Raw genomic sequence first — 25325 nt, 5'->3', positions numbered from 1 at the left:
GGTTGAGTTTGGGGAGTTGTTCGTGGCCAGAAGCCGGTACAGAAAAAAAACTCTTTGGGCTTGAGAGAGTGAAACTGTGCGGTGAAGGCGGTGCCGTTACACCGCGGAAACGCGGCCGCTGCCTGTGATCATTAATCACTGTCCGGAGTGATTAAGGTCACCTCGCGCGCCGTCAGCAGCGGCTGTCGCAGCGGGGCCCACCGCACCGAACTGCGCCCATGGCTACGCCCAGCGCTCTTCCCCCCCAAAAATACATGTGCCTACACTGACAAATACTTATTTATCCGCTCAATCCTGCACGCGCGTTAAAAACCTCAAGAGCCTGAGGGGGCACCAAGGGAGAAGTGGGAGATGCCAGAAATTTCGTCAGGTTGGCCGGGGTCCTCGTCGCGCAGGGGATAGGGCCGGCGCCTCAGCACCACAGGAGAGCCTGGCCTAGGAAAGGGAAGGTGCCGAAGCAGCGGGAGATAACTCCGGGTTGTTTGGGATGTGTTTATTTGTTTTAATTGCTGCTAGTTGGATATTGGCTATGTCTATTTTTATATCTTCGTTATGATCAATATCGGGGGGGGAAAAATGCTTCCACTCAAAGCTTAGTGAAAAATATTTGCCACTCTGAAATTAAAGGTCAGTAAATCAGAAGTAGCTTTTGAGCCTGAGCGATGTTTTTGTAGCTCCATAGTGGGTGTCAGAAACGTGAGCGGATATGAGACTGAAATTGCAGGTGCAGAGCCAATTTTAGCCACAGTTTCTGAGTATTTCCAAGTAAAATTTGTTCAGGTATAGCCTTGTAGATAATAGGGTGATTTTGAGTTCACTTTAAAACATTTAATATGCTCAATGTTGCTCATTTTTCATGGGTTATTTATGTTCTATCCCAAGGACAGAAAATAGGAGGGGATAGAAAAATTTAAAAGCACGTGCCTGACGTTTCTACACAAAGGACATAGGTTACACTTGTTGTTTTGTAGCCGTGTCAAGAAAACCATCTATTAATCCAAAAGAATTAGAGATATCTTCCAGTCCTTTCAGCTCTTCAGCCTCTTCCAGAGTCAATGAAATAACTGTAAGTATGTATCATCCCAAATAAAACATCTGACTTCTTTGAGTCAATTAATTATTTCTCTCTCCCCAAAATCTGTCATTGACCTTACTGTGTGTATAGCATCTAAAGCGCTTTTATCTCAAACGACTAAACCCTTCAACTCTTCTAAGCTTGATTCACATGCACATATACATCAAACAAGAATTTCTTAAATGTATGGTAGAAAATTGTCTGTTTTCTTTGATTTCTCAGCTGATCTTCAGCAGAATGATTCTGCGTTAGGGCTCATTTGGTGATAGCTGTGACAGCTACACTGGTTGCCTACTCAGATTGCACATAGCTCATTAAATCAACATTTGCATAGAGGCAGTGCAAAAATCAGCGATGGAGTATTTAATCCATGGTAGAATCTCATGAGTAGATTACAAAGATTATTTATTCTCTTTAAATCCCAAATTTAAAATAATTGCCATTTAATATATTTTTGAAGTTAAGACTCCTTTTAATCTGTTTTAAAATAGTGGTGGTAGATTCTTGCAACACAGTAAGACTACCGGCTGGCTGACTTGCTCAAATAGCTGAACTTGCAGAACTTTCCACCTCTGAATCACCACTTCAGATAGATACCCAGATTTGCCATGGGAATTTTGTGATCATTATGAAATCAGTTTGTCCAAGTCAGTCCAAATCACAGGAGACAGACAACAGTTTTGTTAGTTGGTAGAATATGGGAGGCTGAATGGACTTAACAACATGACTCTCTCCAGGCAGGTTTTTCGAGGGCACCATATTGGCCGGGTGATACGGTGAGGTTTGCATTTCTGTCCAGCTTTGCAAATCTGCTTTTTGACGGCCGAAAAGGGTTGGAATTTCTGAGCCAACTTTTTTGTATGTTGTTGTTCATTGATACGTATCTGTGCAGTGCCTTCAGATTTGAATATATCTCTGTCGTGCTCATCACAAAATACTTTGAAAAACTGAATTTGCTGGTATGTGGTGAAAAAACATGAGGCAGAGCAGAACCAACGACATTGGAACCAGTACTCCAGGACAAACTTCCTGAGAGAACAGATCCAGTTTCTGGGTCTGCTTACCATCGCAGAGCAGGGTGGCCAGAGAGGTTGAAGCTTTCTTGAAAAAAAGAAAGAAAAACTACGGATTCAAGAAGTGACCGAGGTCTCGTCCCCAGCCAAAGCTGCAGCCTGGACATGATGAGTACTGATGTGCACTGACCCCCCGGAGGCAATCACTATAGATACACAATTAGATACACATAGATATCCCAACCAGAATACAGAACAAATTCCCAATTTGAATTGTAAAAATATCTTCATTTAAGTAAAACACATTCAGTACTTTTTTTTTTTCATCTCATTTTACCATGTTCTCTTATCTCTGTAACCGTCTCAGCAGGTTGCCACAAGTAACATGAGCACAGCTTAAGGCGTGCTTTCAAACATCTTAAAAAAGAAAAAAAGGCGGGTTTCACTCACTCATACCAGCCTTTGGAACACCTCTAGTTGCAACACATTATTTTTCAGACTTTCTAAGCAAACCTTTCATGTCTGAAAAGTTGTGATTCACAAACACCTCAGTACTTCAAAGACTTACCGGGTCAGTGTATGAACATTGGCTCCTAAGGGTGATTCTTTTAACTATGCAAATACTGCATATCCAGCTAGGAGCAGGGCCAGCTGACGTGATCAGTTGTTATCCTGCTGTACAGGTGAGTAGAACTGGGAAAATTTGCTTAGAAAAATCTGAACATTGCTGGGGCAACTGTTTTTGTGCAAAATACAAATCATTTCAGGGAAAAGTAGTGTTTCTGTGGCAGTGAACGCTAACTTTACTTACGCCAACTTCACGGTGTTTTGCTGTGAAAGACAAGTTAATATTAAACTGTGTTTGGTATCTCAGCTGCCGTCCTGCACATCCCGACCCCAGAGACGTATCCACACAACGTTTAGACTAGATTTCCAAACAGACAGGTTCCTGCCAGCTGATCTATGTATGTGTTAGAAGTAGTTAGGAATATCTTGGCCTGTAAGTCAAACGTCATTCAAGGATCCCGCTTAAACATGTTAGGAACCAAAACACAGCACACATTGTACCAACGAAATACCCCCTTCAGTTGCCAGCGTGAATTTGTCTGTCTCTCTCTACATTAGAGAATTAAATTGCTGATGAGTACAAACTATTAAATACTTAATAATAGCTGCCTCAATCTCTCCTTAAAAATAGGAAGTATAAGAACAAATTATATCAGTCATACTATTAAAATATTCATGTGCAGCCTTCAAAAAAAAAAAAAAGATAATTAGAGTACGTTCAGAGTTTTTTAACGGTAGCTGTAGCATCTTACAAGTAGTTTGATCTTAATGTTAAATGGTCCTTTTAAAAAGTTCTACAGTAGCTTGCTTGCTGTGTAGTCTACTGCTTTTAATCACAGAGAAAGCTTTTGTACTTCAGAGGGAACCACGTATGACTCATGACAATTTATTATAAGTGTACAACAAAAATTTCTCTATCACTTTCTAGTGTGTTGAAATTATACTTATTTTTGCTGAATGGAAATACAGACATAAGCACAAAACTTGCCAGACTGGATCATACCAGTGAGCTACCTGTATCATAAATCAAATTAAAAGTACAGTTTGCTTCAAAGCTACTTAATGACCAGAAATCATTACTGTTGCTCAATGGTGTACACTTCTGTTTTTTTTTTAAAAAAGGAATCTGTTACATTGCGTAATATTGAAACAGTGGTAAAAATTAACAGTTGTTTAAAACAACAGTTTCAGGTGAAGTTAGAATCTCAAAAACATAAATAGTCTTACTAACTTTAGTGATTTTTTTTAAAAAGTGTAAAAGACCCCTTTATCTGATGCTATTGACACTTAAACCATGGTTGGAGACTTGGCTTCTAAACTCATTTGGAAATCTCAGTCTTTCTACTTACGTAAATTCTGGAAAATCCTAGGCTGATGACCCTCTGTTTATCTATAATTAAAGGTCCACTCCCTGTCACAGGGGAGCGGTAATGGAATCAGAACCCAGCTAATTACTAATGATGAAGGCCTTTCTGTATAAATCAGTAAAGAGCTAAATAATTTGATTGATGATTAGGTAATATTAAATAAGAACACACTATTGGCTGAAAATTACTTTATTGTAAAGGGACTGCTGTTGCGAAAGTCATTTACAATTGCATAAATGTTGGAAATATGGAAAGAGAAGCAGTATTGAGGGGATTTTGAAGAAGGCAGAGAAAAGAGAATGGAAGTTAATGGCTGAAACAATGTGTGATAGCTTGTGGAAGAGACTGGTAGGGATGGTGGTTGGGAAAATAGCTGAGACCGCATTCACAGAGTCCGGAGTTCACCTGGAAATTTACACTCACAGAATGTAAGTTTTCCTTTCGTATATAACGTTTTGTCTCAGTAAGGCAGAGATGTAGTGCTGTATTCTCTGATTCATGCTTGGTCTTCACATGGTTTCATGTCTGATGGGTCCTTCTTCACAAGAGTTGAAAAAAAGCCACGTTCTGTTGAAAACAAGTTAAGAACTTGGGCTAAATTCTTGAAACGTGTGATAGCTGAAAACAGTAAGTCTTATGGACCCTGCTAGGTGAGCAATCAATCTTTGCATCATAGTAAAAGCGCTAGAAGAAATACACTATTTTAATTTCTATTTTAATGAAAGCTAAGCTACATCCATCACAAGCCAAGCCAAATATGAGGAAAGATGTTTTCATCATGCATAGGCTGTGTTTGTTCCTTCACTTACAAATGAAAACAAAACTTACAAGGAATATTCTATGCAAGGGATATTGATAAAACAAATGCAAAGCATTTCCTCTTGCTAACAAACTTCAGTATTTAGTCTGTTTATTTATTCTAAAAACCTGTGTGCCTGTGAACGAGTTCCTCCAGCATCAATTCCTCACTACAGCTGTCAGCTGCTTTTTAACACTCTTGGCCCAAAGTCAGAACCAGTGTGTTAGCAATCAGCATAACGTGGGAGTGTTTCACCAGAATGGGAGTGCGTACATCAGGTTCTCAAGGCTGCAGCAGCGTTCAGGCTCTTTTCCCCTGTAGAAGACGTTGATCCGAGGATTCATGAAATCCCGGAATACTTTACGTATGGCCTTTTGTTTGGGCTAGGCCACCTCTAAATAACATCTAAGAACAGAGCGGGAATTAAAGCAGGGCTCTGACATATCCAAGAGAAAAGTCTTGCTGTGCATTCTCTCCTTCTCTCAGGCCATTTCTTCCTAAATAGCCAATAAGTTTAGTACAAGGCAGATGAATTAGCCAGTCAAATAGGGCTCGAAGATGAATTATGACATTGCCCCCACACTAAAGTACTTGTTATTCCACCAACAGAAGCTGTTTTATGATTAGCCTAGCTCGTACCTTTGAAACAGGCGGGGAGAGTAAGGTTGCCATCCACACATGGAACAGCTACCGTGTAGGCACAGGATTTTTCTTTATTCTTGCAGAAGAAGGATATGGTTTCACCATGCTGAATGCCTTCCTTAAGGTCGTTCTGAACTCTTTTCTTCTCGCCGTTGTATAATACTACAGCTTTCTTAACTGGTATTTTACATGGTCCTGTAAAACAATCCAGTTATAAGCAACATGTAAGGATAATTAGAACTCTATTTTGAAAAGTGGGTAGATAGATCCCATCAGAAATCTGTACAGGTGACACTTGGGAATGAAAAATAATGCGTCCCACATGTACATGGTACTTCCCTAGGTATACCCCTAAGTATAGGGTCAAAAGTTTCCAGTGAAAATCCAGCCTCAGTAAAGTTTCTAATTATATTAAATAAGAGGAGAGAAAATACTCGGACAAATAAAGTTACATGGCTGATTATTGAAGTCAATTCAGATACATCATGTCATACAACGTTCAGTGTTGGGAGCAGTCTTAGCATATCAGGGCCTTGAAATTACTATTTTGGTTTTCTTTTGAGGACAGCTCTTGCACAAAGGTATAAGATCTCATTAACAATCAGAGTGGCGGTCTTTTAGGAAAATTCCATTTGACACGTGGTTTCTAACAGATAGTGTATGTATACCTTTACAGGTTGGCTTTGTGGACCAGTTTCCAGTGTTTTCACATCGGGAATGCTTAGGTCCATCCAGCACGTAGCTGGACTGGCAGCCGAAGCTGACGCTTTCATTATAGTGATATGTTCTACGAACAGCAAACTCTATGAATCCATTTTCTATTCCTGTTGGAGTGGGGCATGTGACAACTGCGGTACAAAAGTGAAAACAAAGCTTGATCAGTGTTGCGGTTCTGAAAGACACACTATATACTTTGAAAAATACATGCAACTTTCACGGTGGTTCATTTCAGCCTCTTGCACAGAAAAACATAGCCAGAGGAAAGATAGTTTAAAAAACCACAATAAATAAATGTTACTTGTTTTAAATATACATCTATTGCAATCTGTGGTTATATCCAAAAACTACTTAAATGTGGCATAGTTTCACTGAAACCAGTGAAGTTCTTAGGACTAAGGGTAAGGTTGTCTATTTCTTAGATTAGATTAATCCCAGCACTTAGTAGAATAAAATGTTCGCGGCGCTCTGGAGGCCAGGCTCTGATTCCCCACTGTGAACTACGTTTAGCAGGTTTTGTTTATATAACCTTTATACCTGCAGCAAATATTTTGTCAATCCCATGTTGCGTGCAATCTTGTTAGCAATCGCCTTGCATTCACGAGTCTGACTTTCAGAATAATTCTACTGTATGTTTGCAATAACAATTGTAAAAATAAATTACTAAGGTTCATATAGTTTTGTATATACAATTCTAGGAATATTTTTAGGTGTTGACAAAAATAAGTTACTTACCCTTGCACTCTGGAATGCTGCTCCAGTTCCCGTTGGCCATGCAGGTAGCCGTCTCATTCCCAATAAGTGCGAGAGGAGGTACACATTCAAAAGTAATCGTGTCCAGGAAATTAGAAATATTTCCAGGTTTTAAGCGACGGTAGGAAAGGACTCCAAATTCAGGAAGCGAGGGAGGTGCACAAGTCACCGCTAGAAAAGCACAGCATTCATAGAAATTAAAGCTTAAAGATCAAATTATTACTAGAATTACAGGAGCAACACGTTTATAACCAAATTGACCCACACTGCCCTTTACGGAAGCGTAGCTAACAAAACAAAAAGTTCAGATTAAAAGTCTCAGGAGCCTTAGAGTATGTAATTAATTCATGATTTTTGCTATATTTTTCAGAGAATATTATGCAGTATATTGCTTTTTCAGCAAGGTGTTTATGCAGGACAGGTTATAGCAAAACCACATATAACAGTTGCAAAAGCATGACAATATCCCCTTTTTATACACAGGGAGAATGAATTTGAGTGGATAAGCATCTTACGTTCAGCTGTAAATAGCATCCCTGATCCTGGCCTTTTGGACGGACCTTTAAACTCTATTTCTCTAAAACTGGAATCCACACATCTAAAACCAAACATACAGGGTTCTGCTTGATTGTTCCTAACCATTTTTTTGCACGGCACTATAGGAGGCCTCTGAATAAGAGTATATGGAATCCTGAGCAATGCAAAGGAATCTTGCTATAATAAGGATAGAGTAGTTCTTCAGTATTTAAACACGTACGTTGACACTGTGGAAGAGTTCCACTCCACTTTCCATCTGCCATGCATTGGCTCGTTCTTGTCCCAACAAGGTTGTAACTGAAAACAAGAAGACCTGGTTATCAGAAAGCTTAACGAACACAGAGGAGAATCGAGTTGTTCTTTGCAAGAAAGGTTACCATTAAGAGTCCAGTTCTGAAATCCTTCTCGAGTTCTAGCACATACTGACCTCAAAGGAAGTTTAGGTTCAAATGTAGAAAATTGTTAGTATTCAGGTATTGCAAGTACCCAGACAAAAGGCTTGATACAACAAGATGTTTTGCCGCTTCAAATAACATTCTATCTTACATATTAATTTCTACAAGTGATTAATACTGTGGATATGTGTAAGTAGTGAGCATTGATCTGTGATTGCTAATGTAAATGTTATGGTTTCCTGGGAGGCGTTCCTAGCTAATTATGGCAATTAGGATCAAACTGTTGCAAAGAACTCAGCCCTCTTTAGAACTAAAGTCACTGAGGTGCATTATTTTATTTTAATGCCAAGATAGCCCAATATAATTTCCAGATGCACTCTAAATCTTCTCTCCCATCCTCTGTACTTACATTATCAGCACTTACTCCGAGTTTTAAAGAAATGTTCATTGTGTATCTATCATTTCAGTATCACACAGCTGAAAACCAGTAAATTATAATTAGCAAAATTAAATCAAATCCCATTGCTACATTTGGTGTCATAGTTGAATTTATTTAATCCTTATCTTGCTCCTGTTTGGCAGAAGAAGGAGGTAGCTGAGGCTGTTGATGTTTTTCAGTGAACTCTAGGCTATGTCTCACCTATGACCTTTGCAGGCAGGCACTGTTTATTAATTAATTACCCAAGTAAAATGAACTGCGTGCTACTATCAAATATTTTCCTGCATTTACCATAACTATTTTTCTTTAAATGCATCCCCATTTCTAAAACTGGCAAGTAGCCTTGAGTAAAAATGCATTCGCTTCAGGGACCAAATTAGGATTAACCTCAGGTTTTCATTTACTGAGCTCGGAAAGGGATAGAAACAAAATTTTCAGTCTCCAGAGCCAAACAGCATAACAACTCAGATGGAGATTATCTTCTCTCTGCTGTAGGATTTCATCTCATGATGTAATAAGAGGATTTAAAATGTAGGGGAAAGCAGTCCAGAATAAATCTTTGCATAAAATCTCTGCTATTTTGATGGTTTCCATATCTGTAAGACATTGCTTTGGAGTAGCAAAGCTCCAGAATGTTATAGCCAAGACTGAACAGAGGATGATCACCAGATATGCAATTTTTTTTTTTAGTTTCTGAAGTGGAGGTGGGCTTTTACGTGCAGTTTTCTAAGTTCCCTGGCTTGCAATGCTGCAGCAGGTGATACTAGAATGTAATATTGTGGTTTAAGTTATTTATTTAACAGCATGAGGAAGGGAACGCTTACCCTGGTTCACATGAAAAATTTATAGAACTCTGATAGTGGTGGTCTATAAAATCAAGTTTTCCATGCTGCAAGGGTCCAGGACTGGGACATCTCTTTGCTGTTAATTAAAGAAAAAATGGATAATATTATTTCATAAGGCATGAAGCTAGGATAATGGAAACGAGTTGGTCTTAAAGGGGTCCTGCTGTCTTTCATGTTTCTCCACTCCTGTGTACTACATTTCGTAAGTCTAACTATTCTACATTTCTATCAAAATATAGTAGTTTCAAAGTTTTTGTGATTAAGTAGTTTTTAACACTTGATTGTCTGAGGAAAATGACTTCTATGCAATGAAATGATGAAAATGAACAAAGAGGGATATGATAAATGCAGGTGTTACCAAGCAGCATATATCATTAGAGTATAAGCAGTGCTGGGCTGAGTCAGATTAAGGTTCACCTTGTCTGGGTCCAATCTCCATCCCCTTCCGGGAGCAGAGGCTTAAGGGAAGGCATGGGACGTGTGTGGGAAGATCCTTCCCCTGTTACTTGCCCCTTTTCTCCCCCACACCCAGTTGTCTTCCGACAAGTAAGGAAAGAACAATCGGAAAACAGAAGTATATCAGTTTAAATACACCAGATGATTAATCACGTGGACTACAAAATATCCTTTTCAGGTCAGTGCATGGCATGTCAGCAAGGTGGCGTAAAGTCTAGGAAGAGGATTTACTTTGTTTTACTCACGTAGGCACAACAGCGTATTGAGAGGCCACTTGCCGGTCGGGAGGCAGGTGTACTTCCTTTGGCCGTTATTGGGGACGAACCCAGGCCTACAGGTATATTCTATTTCCTCACCCACATCATACACGCTTTTGTTTACGTCAATTGTGGCAAACAGCACTTCTGGTGGCCTGGGACAGACTGGAGGAAAGGAGACGCTTTACGAGAAATTGGGCAGAAAGTTGGAGTTGATTTTATTTCTCAACTGGAAGCACAGGTTTCTGTATTATCCTCGACTATAGTACGTTCCTGCACGGAGCTAAACGGTCCTTCTGTAATCTACAGGTACGTAACTTACTGAGGCAGCTGATGGCTGCTATAAGTATTAGCCAGAAAAAAATGTGTTCTTCCTCTTCTCCTCGGCGGATCTACCAGTGGCCCCAGTTAGATTTTGTGTCACTTCTTTTTACTAAAATTTACTTTTGCTTCAAAATGGATTTATGAAGGTATTCTGCAAAGTGAGTCAATTATGGTAAATTATCTTGGACAAAAGAGGGTGAGAGGGACTTAGAAGCAATCTAATACATTTCATTTTTAATCTGAATTAGTTTGGTGGGGTCAGCCTGAAATGAGATTATTACTTTTTTTAAATGAAATTTATTTTTCTCTGGTTTCCCCAATTTTTCTGTTCAGTGGGGCAAACACACTGTTACATCAGACAGTTCTGATTCCAAAACAGCTTTAACATGTTGACGGCGTGAACAACCCATCCCCTGGAGAGTGCGAACAGGAGGGGAGCAGTGAGGGAGGAATGGAGGGTGCAGACTGCGCTCCTGCAAAGGACATGGAGAGAGGCTCCTGCTGAGATGGTGGGGAGAGAACAGAGGAACACAAAGCTCGTGCTGTAGAAATGCATGGCAATCAGAGGGAGGGAGTACATGAAACAGTGCCCAGAGCCCTTGGCGTGGGGGAAAGGAGGAGAAAAGCAAGGCAGGACTATGCCAGGCAGCCCCTGCAGCGGAGGGGAAAGTGAGGTGAGCAGGGAGGTGGGCAGAGGGATGGAGCGAGGTTAACTCCTGGCACACGCAATGCCCCCGGCATGCAGGCAACCTGGTTTCCACCACTTCTGTCAATATTTCTTCTGTTTTCCTCCATTTTATACTTTCGTATACAGCAATTCACCTCACCGTAGGAAGAGACAGAGGAAGGAATGGAAGGGGAAAAGAGAGGAAATAGCTTTCAGAGAATGTTCCCCTTCAAAACACTTGACCAGAATTTTCCGAAGGCTTTAAAATCCTGTTGCTTTCTCCAGCTTCCCTCATTCACGCTTCGGGATAGTATTGGTTGTTAGAAAGTGGAAGACACTTACCTTTCGCTGCAAGAGCACAGTGGCTCAGAGCAACTGCGCACGCAACCAGTGCCAGGGAGTACATTGCTGCCAGTCCACAAGCCCAAATGACCCTTGGTCCAGTGTTTCTTCTCTTAAAAATAAAGGCATCCACAAAAGGACGGTTACATATTAACTCTTTGTATTTATTCCCGTCCTAGTAAACAGAAGATAAAAGGTTCCTTGTGTTGCGTGTAATAGAGGATGAAACAACCATCACATGTTGCATTCGTACATAATGCAGGAATTCAAATAGCGAGCTCTGCTGAAAACATCTCCTCTCCGGTTGTTTCTGCAGAGCATCTCCTGTTGGGACCAATGTTTTTGAAAAAACAGTATTATCTTCTCAGCGGCTTTAGAGGATGAGGAGGTTTGGAATACGGTATTGGAACAAATAACAGAACTGTCACTAAGAAGCTTTTGTTTACCACTCGGGCGTGCACATTTCTATGTACCAAAGAGTCCTGAGAGTTATGACAAAATCTTTTTAAGGCGAAATGATTAGTGTTGGAGTGACATCGGTATTGTCATATGCCTCCAGCGATGATACCAACTTCATGCCAGTTTACACTAGATGCTGACCCGGCCTGAAATTCAGGCTTCAGGAGCCTGTTTGATCAGATTCATGTCGTCAATAAGGATTTTTCAATTAACAGATAACTAAAAGCAGCAGAGACAGGGCTCACAATGCCAGTGCTGCAGGAAAAGTGAAATAATGATTCTGGACTGTGCTTATTTGTGACAAGGGGGTCAAACTTAAATCATATTTTTGGGTGGTATGAAAACTTGTTTTGGTGCTGTGATTTGGGGTCATCAAGCCAAAACTCCACAGATATCAGCTGAGGTTCTGATCACTGCAGTTTTCCTAATTTAGCAGATTTTAACTGCAGGAGCATCTGAAGTGCAACCAAAATAACATTTGTGTAATCATTGTTCCACAGTTTGGTGTTTCTAATCTAAGTATCCTCCTTCCCTGCTGACTCACAGCCTGTGAGGGGGAGTGAGGGACACTTGAAGCTCCAACGAGAAGCTAGGTTATGTCAAACTCTTACTGCTGTGATCTTAAATAGTTTGTTTATTTTGGTTTTATAAAGTTTCTCTGTTTGCATTTAAAACACAAATTTTAGCCACAACATTAAACAATTAGGAACATGCTATTCTTCTCAGAAAGAAACTGCTGTGAATGTCCTGCTCAAAGTATTTACCAAATACACAGTGCCAAAGGGCAAAGTACCACTGCTAAAGCACCAGAAAAAAATTGACTTCATTTTCTGTATTTACATCTGATTATTTTTCCATTTGTCACACAGCCTCTTCCTTTCTCTACAAAACTTCACAAGTATCTTTTCCCTTCCCAACACACTGCAATGCTGTAATGAACTTTCTTGCCTCTGGTTTAAATCCTTCCTTAGATCTGCCTGCTATTTTGATTACGTTCTTTTCTGTGGTTAAAATAGCACAGGAATAGATAGGCAGAGTTTTACCCGTTTCAACGTTGACCATATGAGCATTTCCCACTGTGCTCAGCAGATGGCAGAATGTGCTCTGCCATATACCATACAGATATAAACGTGAACTGAAAAGTTTTCTATACTACTTTAAGAAGAGGAAAAAAAATTGGCTTAAATTACGTGCACATTAATTTTTCCACAGGTCTTGTGTGTGATAATTTTACTGCTTTTAAAATTGAAAGTAAAACTGAATAATTGCATGTGAAACTGAGAGGAATGTGTATTTAAGTATGCGTGTCACACAACTGCATAATAACTGCCAATATTGCGATTCTTTTTAAAAACGTATTTCTCTGCAATAAGAAGCATTAGAATGTATGTTGCAAATAACTGTCTTTTCCAGTAACTGGAGAAGACGTGATTATTATTGTATGGATTCACCTTGGCAGAGCATGAGCAAACCAACCTAGTTCTTTCCGTATTTGGTGGTAGTATGCAATTACATATATCATCTCATTTTCCATCAAATCCAACCCGCTACTTTAGCACATGTGCTATTTATCATTATAGCTCCTATAAACGCAATCACGAAGCAGAACTTTGCTTCATCAGTGACCATATAAATACAGAGCAGACTGATGGTCTCTACCACAAATAGTATTATATTCTAAGGAAAGAAATGGTAGCTGCAAGCGGAGAAAGTAGTGCAAGAACGCCCTGAGATGATATTGGCTAGCGTGATATGCGGAGTATCAGTATCACAGCAGTCTAATTGTTACCCGGTTTTGTGCTAGCATAACCTAAAAGAAGAATATGCGGGAGGGATGTGAACGAACTGGCTTTGCAGAAGCGGTGTTGCCCAGATAAAAATATGAAGGGCAGCATAGCAGAGACCAAGAGTGCATGGTTGAAAAGATAGCAATTAAACGATGGAGACTGGCACCACTGGCTGATCAGAGTGGTTTCAGTAAGGAATAAGAGAGAGGAAGAGGATAAGCCAGCAAAGGCCTTAAAAGTGAAGGAAAAAATGTCGTATGGAAGAGAAGGAGGAAAAAAAATAGTAGAGCGATGCTGTAAGAAAAATGATGATGAAAAACAGTCTCTGCAGCAGCATTCTTCATTGACACCAGGGGTCAGCTGGAGCTGAATAGGAAAAGACATTGTAATAATCGGGACACAAGATAATAAGAAGGTAGACAAAGACTTTCAGACAGGAATTGGTCTCTCCTAGTGATATTATGCAGAAAGTTTGCAAGAACTAGGCGGACTGAAGGTCAGTGCGAGGTAACAGTTCCCCCAGCTAATGAGCCAGACCTTATGTCTGTCCTCCAATCTGTCTGTCTGCTTCTCTAGTTGGTGCTGTAGTTTTCCTGGTATTGTAGGATATGTCACACCTCTGATCCCGCCACAGACTTCCTGGCAGTCTGTCCTTCCGGACAATGAGTGTCGGGTCTGCATTACCCACCATTCTCAAAATCTTATGAGTGTTCTTCAACCAGAAAATGCACGACACAGCCAGTTCAAAATGCAGATGTTTCTCAAATCGACAGGAATGTATTGGTTAGGGACACTGCGGTAGAATATTAAAGAGAAGCCTGAATGCAGTCCTCCCTTACGTACCCGCATCCGCTTGCTGAGGCACTCCCTCTGGCATGAAGGCTGGCCTTGGACTGTACTTGGACCAACAATCTCATCCTTTTCCTGCAAGGATAAGATATTCAGATTCCAGCTTTCGTCACGCTGTTCCTTACGTTTCACATGTCAGTCACTGGGTTTTCATGCGTACATCCGTTCCTCTCTCCGGAGTCGGAAGAGGTGATGGTCAGATGGCTAGCGGATGTATCCGTGTTGCTCTTCAGGAGCAGGTGTTAAGTCACGGGTCCAATCATGGCCCTTCGTGTTGCCAAGATAGTTCTATTAATATTTGTTCAAAGTTCATTTATGCACTGCACAAACATTTTTATCGCCTCTACTCAATACATCCAATATTGAAGTGAGTGCTCCATTGCACTGAGGAGATAAGAAATAAAACGTAAGAAGGTAAACTGAGTCATTTTTAGCCTTAAAGAAAAATAATTGCATTCAGTTCTGGACAAGCTGAAACTATTCCTACTTCCTAAATATTAGTTGCATTTCATATTTAATGTAGAACTGTATAGACAACTTAGATGTATACATTCATTATTAGCCAAATATTCAGCCAGCCAGAAGCCAAGATCCATCTGCAGTGAATTATTTTCCAGTGAAAGTTTATATTTCATGCGTTTGGAGATGTTGGAAGTAAGCACACGGTAACTGTTACTGACCTGAAAGAGTGTCTCAGTGACATAAAAAGTAACCAATGTCTAAATAATTCTTAAAAAGATTATTTTCACTTAGTAGCATATTTTAGGGGTAAACTGCAGTTGCAGTTACCACTGATGTTCCACAGTGGTTTTTCTGAAGTTAGCAAAATAATTATCATTTTAGTCCTAGACCTTAAATCGCTTTAAGCACCCACCAGTTTACTGGGAGCGTAGTATTAAAACACCCAATCCTGTATTAATCCGAGATGTCAGAGGGCTGGCACTAACAAATTTCCCAGGTGATAGTAGGCCTGTATTCTCTCGCAAAGGCATGAAGTTGTTCTGGTTTTCACATAGATTAAATTCACAGTGTACAAAACCAGAGAGCATTTTAAAGCTACTTTCTCCTCTTTGCCTTCTCACTTCCTGCACAGAAAATCCGGAGAATCTCTCTCATAGTTCTACTGCAACCCAAATATTGTGAAACAGTCTGTTCCTCTGATAAATTCATCAAAACTGTGTCTAAAAAATACTGTGTTAAATTTCTTCATCGGGAATGTTAAATTATGAAGCCTTGAGGGCAAGTTATTCTTTATGAGAGTCTGAATCTGCAGTGAACGGATCTGCAAGGGACAATTTTTGAGATGTTGACATAAAAGCACAGTGTGGAGCCACAGACCTTCTCACCCTTTTTTGCCTTGTCCCACCTTTTTGCCTTTTCCCTCGGTGCAGGTGTAGAGACACACAATTGCATTCAAGGAAGAAGCCAGCCAGCCAGCGTGCGAGAGAGGTCAGAGAAGAGAAGGTGCTTTCCAAGCTCAAGCCAAACTGTTTCTCTTCTCCCATCAAGCTCGAAACAAAGTTTTCAAGATTCCTTTCATCATTAGTGTTCCGCTTTCTATTAAGCCAGATGCCACTGATTTCTGTGAAAGCAGCATCTGGCCTTGGGGGTTTTTTTATTTTTTTTATATATGTATATTGCCTCAGGTTGTCATCTTGTTTACAAGCTGGAGAGGGTTCAGACCTGGTCAGGATCTGATGCAAGTTCTCCAAGGAAAATGTGCTGCTGCAGGAATGCACTTTACACTTTCAGTACATCAGAAATGTCATTAACATTTTACCACTTCGTGATCCAGCAGAGCAATCCTTGCTAGTTTTCATCCTAGGACTCCATCCCTTCCGATAAAGGATTTCTCTGGGTAAACGAGAACGCTCTTAAATTGCCTGTGCCTCCCTTGGCACATTGCCATAATGCTACCAGACGCCCAGCTACCACCTGATTTATTTACTGCCGTTCTTCGGTTTTCCCAAATGACGGATAAGAGGATCAATAATCAAGAAGCCGTTTGATATATTCACCCACATTAAAAACTTGATTGAAAAGTGCGCGTGTCTAAAAGCCGCCTAGAATCGATGCTTTTTGGCTGTGTCGGAGGTGTCCATTGGTATCGCCCAATAAATCGACAGCTTCAATGTAGATAGATCCTGTGATCTCTATTAACCCGTGGATATCAGCTGTTAAATTCCTTCTGGGCAGAGGTCCAGAGTGTTCCAGATGAATAAATCTACCTTCTTTGTGATTCAGCTCCTGTACAGCGTAATCAGAAAGCGGATACTGATCTCCCTTATGGTCTAAACCGAAACCTTCACAAGCCAGGCGGGCTCTTGTCATTGGCTTCTTCTGGGGCTTTTTAATGGGATTTTATCAATGTTTTTATATGTGATTTGAATCAATTTATATACAACTAACAAAATTACAAGATTAGGATTTTTTCCCAAATCTTTATTAATCAACACAAATAGTTGACTATAATTTTTCCTCATATATTTTTAATCTGCTATTCTTAGCAAATTTGCTCCAAAAGGGGAAATTCTCAACTTCACTGTTGACTGACAAGTCTGAAAAAGCTAAAAATGGTGTCTCAGAACTGAAAATTTCACGAAACGTTGGATCCAGAGGGAAGGCCATTGGCTTTTACAAGCCAATTTTTAAGAGTGTTCTTGAATATTTAAATAGAAGGGGGTGAGTTTAGGGCTAATGCAATAGGGAAGATTAGTTTGTCTTGAGCCAGACATTTTGCTAGAAAATCATGCTGTTGTGGAAGCTTCCTCATACACCTCTGTCGATGTGGCCTATGTCTGATGCTCACGACATCGCATTATTCTGCGTCTGGATCCTGTTAACAGACTCATATTGTACCATGAAGTACGGTACTTTTATGGTGTGGGCCATTAGAGGGTAGGAAGATATGAATAAACTAATTTCACTTTGTGACAGCCTCTAATCTCCAGCAATAAACCCAGGGCGAAGCCTTTCTAAGAGGAAGCAGATTTTGAAGGGGCCAGTATCAATAACTGGAATCAGATTTTCAGAAGGGCTCAAATTCTATTTAGACAACTAAATGAAGGCCATGCTTTTAAAAGTGCTCACTTTATTAAAGTAAATTTTTGGTGTATTGGGTTCTTTGGAAAATGTAGCTGTCTCTTTTGGTTTCCAGAAGGCCACTCGGCTGCTTTGAGAGTCTCCCCATGTGGGTATATCTCTAAAAATTTTGATTCTAGTGTTGTAATCTGCATCATCATCTAGCCAGGTTTTTCTTGGAGTTTTGCATTTATTTTGTAATTGTATGTAAAAATAACAAAAATAAATATCAGAGGTCGATTTTCCTTAATTCATTGCACATGGAGATTTTTCATTGCACAGGGAGACACAAAGATGCTCCCAGCATTTTGGCAACAGAATGAAGTAAAATTGCAATCGTTCCAACATTGCCAGAACTGATATCAGTGACAGTCTCATAAATTTAAGTTTTGAAAAGAGAAGATGTCCAGATGTTTTGGAAAGAACAGATCATGAGCATTCTACAAAGTGCAAAATATTTATGACACAAGTTGAAAACGTGCAGAAAGCACATGTATGTACGCTCGCTACACATTTTTTTTTCTTTTGTTTTTATTTCTGGGGGGAAAAAAAAAATCTCATTTTTCTGCCTCATGTCACCTAATCATGTGGTCATTAACGAGAGGGTCGTTGTTTTTGCATGGACATTAGATACATTCAAGTTGAATAATATTAGTCCGCTGTACAAGTTGGCTTAACCACCGTTCCAAACCTTTTTAAAGCAAGCTGCCGAGCTCTTACATCACAGACATGACATCATACATCTGGAACAAAATCCACCGGCACTTGCACATGGGACGCCCTGGGTGTTTTTTCCTTAGCAGCATTGTGGGCGAGATGTCTGATCTTTGACATTATATTTTCTGGAACAAAACTATTTAAAAATGTAACTCATGTTGAAAGAGCATCTGTAGCATTTTATTTACATACAAACAGCAATTTGGGGCTATTAAGGTCGCCGTACCTTGTGAAACTGACTGGTAGCATGGGACTGACAGCGCAACCTAAGAAGATGTTCCCTTGTTATGATATGTATTAGTCTGCTAATCTTTTCAGTCTTTAATACACAATACTGGACTAAAAGACCAAAAATAGTCTCTACTGTCGTTAAAGGACAGTTTCTGGTTTTTTTCTGGAAAATGAATATTCCAGTGGGGAGTTGAATGAATGTTCAATGCTAACAAACAGAATCCTTCCTCGTGTTACGTCTCTGCGGCAGAGAGGTTTTCCACACTTCATTTTTCAGTTAACTGTCACTTTGGGGTTTTGAAATGGTTTTTTTTAAATTAATGTCAGCTTGTTTTGTGCGTCAGCGTCTTATCTTTTCAGCCTTTCTAAATTAAACAAATATTTTAAAGCTGTGTTTGTCCAGCCAAACTCTTGTCATTTCAATTATTAGTGTTTCCATAAGTGTAAACACTTGTGTAGAGCACAGACGGACGTGGTATAATTGGAAATCATACCACTGAAAACGGTATTCTGCTTTCTCTACATCAACGTGTCATAATATAATGGTGGCACAGAAAAAGAAGTGAATATTCTGTATATTGCAGCTGATACAATTTTGTTTTCCTCTCACGTTTATTCTCTAGAATAAACCAAACGCAACATGAAAGTTATTATTTCTTGTATATGTGATAAATGATATTTAGCTGTCAAAAATAATAATTTGAGGTACGATATAGATAATATCTATTTACACTTCATCTTCACATGGCAAAATTCTACTCAGCTTACTCTTGCAAAATTATCATCTCTTTCAGTAGAAGATTTGTGGGAATATGATAAATAAAATATACCACGCCTTTCTGTTCACATTGAAATAGTGGGAAATTTCACTTTGACTGCAATGTCAGCGAGATGACATCACGTGGCCCATATCTAGCATAAAGAAACTGTAAGTATTGTCCTGCTATACCAGGAGCTATCTGATGCTAGACATACTGATATTCCAAAACTGATGTTTTCCAGCCATCAAGCAGTATAAAGTAGTTTACTCTTTGTACCAGTTTAGCGTCGGAAAAGCACACTGGAGATTCCAACAGACTATCGGGAAAAGGCTTCAGGACAGCGTAGTGACTCTGCTTTCCTAACCCGTTCTTGATGGACATATTTTACTCTTCAAGGGATCGCATATAGACATACCTACAGAGTTCCTTTTACCTGCACACTTAAACCCTACATGTACAGCTTACACTTACAATGCAAAAAGACTGGAAAAAACAGGTTTTTGAGGGTAACTTTTTGTCAGCTGGCAGTGATACAGTAAATATTTTTTCTTTAATTAAAGAAGACAACGAAGGCCATGGGGGGGGGCGGTGCTGGTTCAGGCAGGGCCTGTCTAAGCAAGTATTTTGTCTCTAACAGTGACCGCAGGTGCGCACCTAAGAAGAAGTGAGAACAGGGCCAGCAGATACGATACTTCCTCTGAAGAATCTCACTTTCTGAGCATTTTCCGTTTAGGGAATTTTCTGAGCCAGCTGTGGTCTGTGGTCAGTAACATCCAATGTTTGTCTCTCCCAGGCTTTCTCACTCCCCTGGGCCCATCTAAGCGTCCTGCACCAGCGCTGGTTCTTGCGTTTGGTTCTCCTGGGCAAGGAATTCCAGGGGTCAGTTGTCCATTGCAAAACCCACCTACTTTGTTTCTTATGAACCTGTGTGCCATGTTTTTCTAAATAAATAATAGAGTCTCTCTTGTTCAGTTGGTACAAGAGAGGTTTGTTCTTTTTTCCACGTCGTTTGAGGGCTTTGTTTGTATTTCAAAGTCTGAGTCTTTCTGCCTTTTTTGTGTGTGCAGTTGAAGACTGAAAATTTGCCTACACAAGAGAATTGTTCTGATGGACTCAAAAGAATGTGAATTACTTTTTGGAAGAGATATTCAAAATTTTCCAGAGTGATTGCTGGTGGGAAGGACAAAATCTGCAAAACAACAATGATAGCAAATACTCCAGCTGAGGCAGAAATTTTTATTTATACAATCTAGAAAGAGACAAAACCCATGAAACATCCCAAAGGACCCCCGTCACATTTCAGTGTATAACAGCATCAAGCTCTGATTCAGCTCTATAGCTAGGAGATATTTTAGCATCCTCCTAATACGCCTGAGATATGAGAAAAGAAAACAATAGGTTGTCACTCAGTATTCTGATGAGAACACTGATATAAAAAAAAATGTATTTTACACTCAACATTCTGTATGTCATCAGCCATTTACTGCCAATTCTATGGAGAGCTGCTGGGAGGATAATTCACAGGCAGGTACAAGCTATCTGCGTAGGAATGGTTTCTGCACCACTTTCAAGGAAACTCAAGTTGAAATAATGGCACCATTTACACGTCGCAAAGGCAAGTAGGGTTTTGCTGCTTAGGACGTATCCATGAACTGCAGTTTCATCCCTGGCAAATGATTAATTATTATGATATGCCATTTTTTTTCCCCAGAATTTTTCAGAAATATTTTTTCTGTGACATTTCATCTCTTATAGGACTTTTTTCTGTACTTGGTCGTCTTCTTGACTGTGGTTTAATACGTACATTCAAACTTTCACATTAGTACTAGCATGTGTAAACAAGCTGTCTGTCACATGGAATAATTTATCAATAAGATCTGTCTAATGAGCCTGTATTTCCCAACCTGCAATCTGAGTAACTTTGAGGGGAAAAGGGCAGAGAAGGGAATTAGTGTAAATACAGAAAGACACAGAGTTGTGCAGACTGTAGACGCACAGATGCAGAAAGACGCAGAAAGATGCAGAAATCAGTGTAGATATAGAGAAATACAAAATATTCCTACCTCCTTCTCACCACTCGCATAACAGACATACAAACACTCACACAAACGTATTTATTTATGTTACCGCATCCTACTTTTTTCTAATTTTTGGAAACATTTAGGGTCCGTTGTTGCCAAAGTGTCTGGGTAAGAACAATAAACAATTTTGTTGATGAATGTGTAGTAGGATCTGGAAAAACCATAGGAGAAGTGGACATTATCTCATAATTACTAGCTACTGGTCAAAACATGACAAACAAACTGGTGAAAGGGAGCTTCAAAACTAAACTCTATAGGTGATTTCAAACAAAAAATGTGTTGAGTGGGAAAAGAAATTAGGAAAACCTGGCTTCTGAAACTTTCCTCTGAAGTCTGGGTATTAGTGGAAACTGATAACTGCTTTTTACTTAATTATGGCAAGTATTCCACAATAGTTGCCGGTAGAAATGTCTCATAAGCTGACTGCATGGAAATTCCTTTGGAAGGTGAGGCGGGGTGAAGCAAATCATTTTTAGACAGCTGATTTGCAATGATCAGGTCATCCTTCCTAAAAGGGATTTGGAAAATAGCTACTTGGTCTGGTAACTCTCTGGAAAAGGAAGTGGTTGTAATTTGCTTTGAAATGTGAGGAGAAATTAGGTTGTGACTTCCTTATAGGTCTCAAGCAGGAAGTGATTCTTGTTTGTTGAATATATCTTAAGAGCAGGAAATAATAAAATAGAGCACCACAATTGCCAAAGGAGTTGATGAAGGTGTTCTCCTTGGCTTTGTCTTTGAGTTGATCTGATGCAGCGCATGTAAGTGGGGACAGAACAATCCAGACACTTTTCCTTTAGGAAGAAGGCACTTTTAATTGCTTTTTGATCCAAAAATTATACAGGCGGTAGCGTGCTGATCCAGCAGATGAGTAAAAAGAGAAAGCATTTCACAGGCAGCAGAATGAGTCTAAGAAACCTCCTTCAAGATGAACACAGATGCTTGCGCTTACAGACCTAGGATGGTATTGATGCAAATATAGAAAGGACGCGAGAAGTTGTGCTTGTTACAGCAATAACCAAATTCTTCAGAGAAAACCTCACAAACCATCCAATGGGAACTTCCATGGGGGATGCCTCACAAACCATCCAATGGGAACTTCCATCAGGGACAAACTCTCTAGGATATTATCCAAATATTCATACAGGAGTAAATTTGTTGTCAGAAGACCGTAAACGGCGCTTTGGAGTCAGGAATTCTGGAGCTGCTTGCCAGGAGATTGGAAAAGCTGGTACTCTGATTTAATAACCTTGTATATGCCTGAACACAAACAACGATAATGCTGACTCCTCGTCCAGATGGCCTGAATCAGAAACAAATTGCAAACACTACCCTAAGCAGAAGAGCAAGTCATGGGCTGCTGGTGGGAACGTGCGCGCGCAGCAAGGGACGGCAGACATCTTTCCTCCAGTGATTTGCCAAGGAAGGATGAGTTCCCCTATCACCCACAGGACCTGAGTGCAGAGTAGGAAAAATGGGCGTCCAAGCAATTAAAAGCCTCCCAGCAAGAGGATGCTGATGCTAGGTTAGCATATACCAAAAGCACCTGGTGAACGGCATGTAGGGCGCCTTCATAGCATCACTGTAAGAGTGCCCTGGTCATAGTGCCAAATCTTGACGTTTGACAGTGAATATATATACATGTAACATCCATAAAAAAGCATTGTCTAAGTGGCATGTATCCAAAATACAGTAGTAAGGAGAGTTATATATTATATACAGTAAAGGGAAGGTTGTGTTATAATGGTTTACCTAGTTATCTGAGGATTGCTATGCACACATAATGGATTTTTTTCCTCTTGCCTAATGTGTATAATCACAACATACAAATAATTATGCGGTTTGAGATAAAATGATTGCTTTACAGAGACAGACTAAAGTGATCCTAATGTGACCTCGTAGTGTCACAGCTGGTGTGGCCTGGCTCTTCCCTGGGGCCTAACAAGGCAATCGGCAGGTGCTGGAGCTGAGAGCCTGGGGCACTCCCCGATGTTTCGGTGAATGAATCTTGACCAGAGTCACTCTCAGGAAAGAAAATGGAATCCAAAATGATTCAGCAGGTTTGTGAGGTTTTAAGGAACAGCGAAGTGTACAGATTGCCCCAAATCTGACGCAACGAGAGTTGCATCTGATTCAGTCCGATTCTCCAGTTTCAGTAGCTATGTTTGTGATACAGCACTAAAGGAATAGAAATAAATACGTTCCATATTTCTCGATAGAACACTTAATGAGAGTACAAAATGTTTCTTAGTGCTCCTCATGCTTTGGCATAAGTTAATTAAGGCAAGAAAAATCTATTCCCTCTGAAGAGGAGTAAGGGATTTGAAACGTGTAGAATAGGTAGAAAACAAATTAAAAGTCTTTATATTTTGTTGAATTTCAGATCAAATTTGAAAGTAGTTGCTTGCAAAGTGAAAGTGCATGAAGTAAGGGCATATGGAAACAGTTTGTAGGGCATCTGGCTTGATTCTGCAAGTTTAGAAAAAACGCGGGGCTATCTGTCATCAGTTACTTGATGAAATGCCATGGACATACCAGTTCAGCCAGGCTGCACCCAGAAACCTAGGTTTTAAAATTAAGAATAAGATCGCGTGTAACAAGTTATTTCTGTTCTGTGGCAAATGTCTGTGTGCACTTTTCACATCAGCAAATAAGACTTAATTTGAGTTAATTAGCTGTCTTTCATTCTTGTGAAGTAAAACATATTACACATGCTTACACAGACAGACTTACGAGTATGTAGATGTATTGGGGTAGAGGAACTTTTAATAAGCATCCGTTTCCCCTATGTGAAAATTTGTAGCCATGGGAATAACACTTATTAAAAAAATTACGATTAGGACTTGGTTTTTTTGTTTAGCACATATATTGTGGTTTTATGCACGTGCAGTCATGCTTTATGTGGTGTTCTTCTGAATGTATGGAGATACTGTATAAATTGCAACATGAGAGAATGTATGTATGCCATAGGCAGATAATGTTTCTATGTCCAGGGACTTGTGAACATTTTGTGTGTAACGTGAGTAAATGAGGATGACCGCTTCTATTGTTTTACAGAATACTTCATTACATTGTCAGTGTGCTGTATAAAAGCATAATAAAAGTCTTGTGTTTATGTTGGATGCATTAATGAGTGAAAAAGACTCGCTGTATGTTTCCTACACTTTTTGTTGAGGATATTTGTACTGTATGGTAAATTAAAGGCATATGACACACTGCAGTGGGGCGAGACAGTGAGGCCACTCTTCTCTTGTATTTGTTGTATGTCCAGTGGGTGTTGTGTGATGTGCAGTTGTTCAGTATGGCCTCAAACAGCATTTGCATGTGTGCTGTCGGGTTTCTGGGCTGCAGGAAGGGGAAAGGTTTGTGAAGGAGAGCATCTGGGCTACACCTTTGCTTGTTGTGGTGGTGGGATGACATATCTCACGGTAGGTACAGGAAGCGCGCGCGCTGTGAAAGTGGCAGAGAGCAGCTGGGTATAGGTTAGCCGTGCTCTTTGCGACGGTGGTGGTTGTGCTTGTGGCACGGTACTGTACATACTTCACGCAGCTGTACTGAGTAAAAGTGAAAGGGAAGCAGTGCTCCAGCGCCGGAGGGTCACCCGGGCCTGTTGCTGCCAGAGCCCTGCCTGGGCCCGGGGGCTGCTGAGGGCAGCAGCATCACTTGGTGCCAGGGCCCGATTTGGAGGGAAGGTGTCAGTTTCCATGGCCGACACTGAGGAAACTTTGTGTCTGTGTGTGAGCTGCCCCCCGTGCGCGCGTGTATGTGTGAAGGGAAGCAGCTGCTGCGTGTGTGAGAGGCAGGGAGAAAAGGGAGCCGGCTGCCCTCTGTGTGTGCCTGCGTATAAAGGGAGCCGGGCGGTGTGTGCGTGAGAGGAGCCGGTCTGTGTGCGGCGTGTGTGTGTGAGGGAAGCCTGTGCGGGTGGGTGTGAGAGAGAGGGGAACCGGTGTGTGTTTTTGGGGGGCGTTGGTGTGTGTGTGTGAGAGGAGCCGGTGTGTGCGGGGAGAGCCCATGTGTGTGTGTGTGAGGGAAGCCGACGCGTGTGAGAGCAGCCGGTGAGTGCGCGTGTGAGGGGCGGGGGCCGCTGACGAGAGGTGGCAGGTGCTGACGCCCCCCCCTCAGCGGTGCGCGAGCTCCCCCCGGCGGGGGGCGGCCCCGCGCCGGGCC

At 40.6% G+C, this 25325-nt stretch overlaps 2 protein-coding genes across 2 annotated transcripts in view; one reads left to right on the top strand and one right to left on the bottom strand.

Annotated features, from left to right (window-relative positions):
* Nucleotides 1-4518: 4518 nt before the first annotated feature.
* Nucleotides 4519-11259, bottom strand: APOH (apolipoprotein H). The gene is made up of 8 exons (XM_009283506.1): nucleotides 11196-11259; nucleotides 9851-10027; nucleotides 9129-9225; nucleotides 7691-7767; nucleotides 6916-7104; nucleotides 6132-6311; nucleotides 5461-5658; nucleotides 4519-4589 (listed from the first exon to the last, which is right to left on the bottom strand). Exons 1-8 carry the CDS (start codon nucleotides 11257-11259, stop codon nucleotides 4519-4521), a joined length of 1053 nt encoding a protein of 350 aa, XP_009281781.1.
* Nucleotides 11260-22223: 10964 nt separating this feature from the next.
* The window catches only part of PRKCA (protein kinase C alpha), a gene marked incomplete at its 3' end in the record, with an annotated part of 161330 nt that continues 158228 nt past the window's right edge, over nucleotides 22224-25325 (top strand). Inside the window, exon 1 of the mRNA XM_009283505.1 lies at nucleotides 22224-22389. Within this exon, the coding sequence (XP_009281780.1) occupies nucleotides 22224-22389 (166 nt within the window). The remainder of the gene's footprint in view (nucleotides 22390-25325) is intronic.

The sequence above is a fragment of the Aptenodytes forsteri genome, unplaced genomic scaffold (genome assembly GCF_000699145.1).
Source record: "Aptenodytes forsteri isolate BGI_AS27 unplaced genomic scaffold, ASM69914v1 Scaffold86, whole genome shotgun sequence".
In the NCBI taxonomy this organism is placed as follows: domain Eukaryota; kingdom Metazoa; phylum Chordata; class Aves; order Sphenisciformes; family Spheniscidae; genus Aptenodytes; species Aptenodytes forsteri.
The sequence above is the reverse complement of the archived record's forward strand: the minus strand, read 5'-3'. Positions and strand labels throughout refer to the sequence as shown.

Excerpts from the sequence above, each read along its gene's own strand:
- APOH (XM_009283506.1), bottom strand. The coding sequence starts at position 11,259 with ATGTACTCCCTGGCACTGGTTGCGTGCGCAGTTGCTCTGAGCCACTGT. Across the intron at positions 7,768-9,128 it reads AATTTTTCATGTGAACCAGG|TTACAACCTTGTTGGGACAA; the intron begins GTAAGCGTTCCC and ends TCTTGTTTTCAG. Across the intron at positions 6,312-6,915 it reads CAGCATTCCAGAGTGCAAGG|TTGTCACATGCCCCACTCCA; the intron begins GTAAGTAACTTA and ends TTTGTACCGCAG.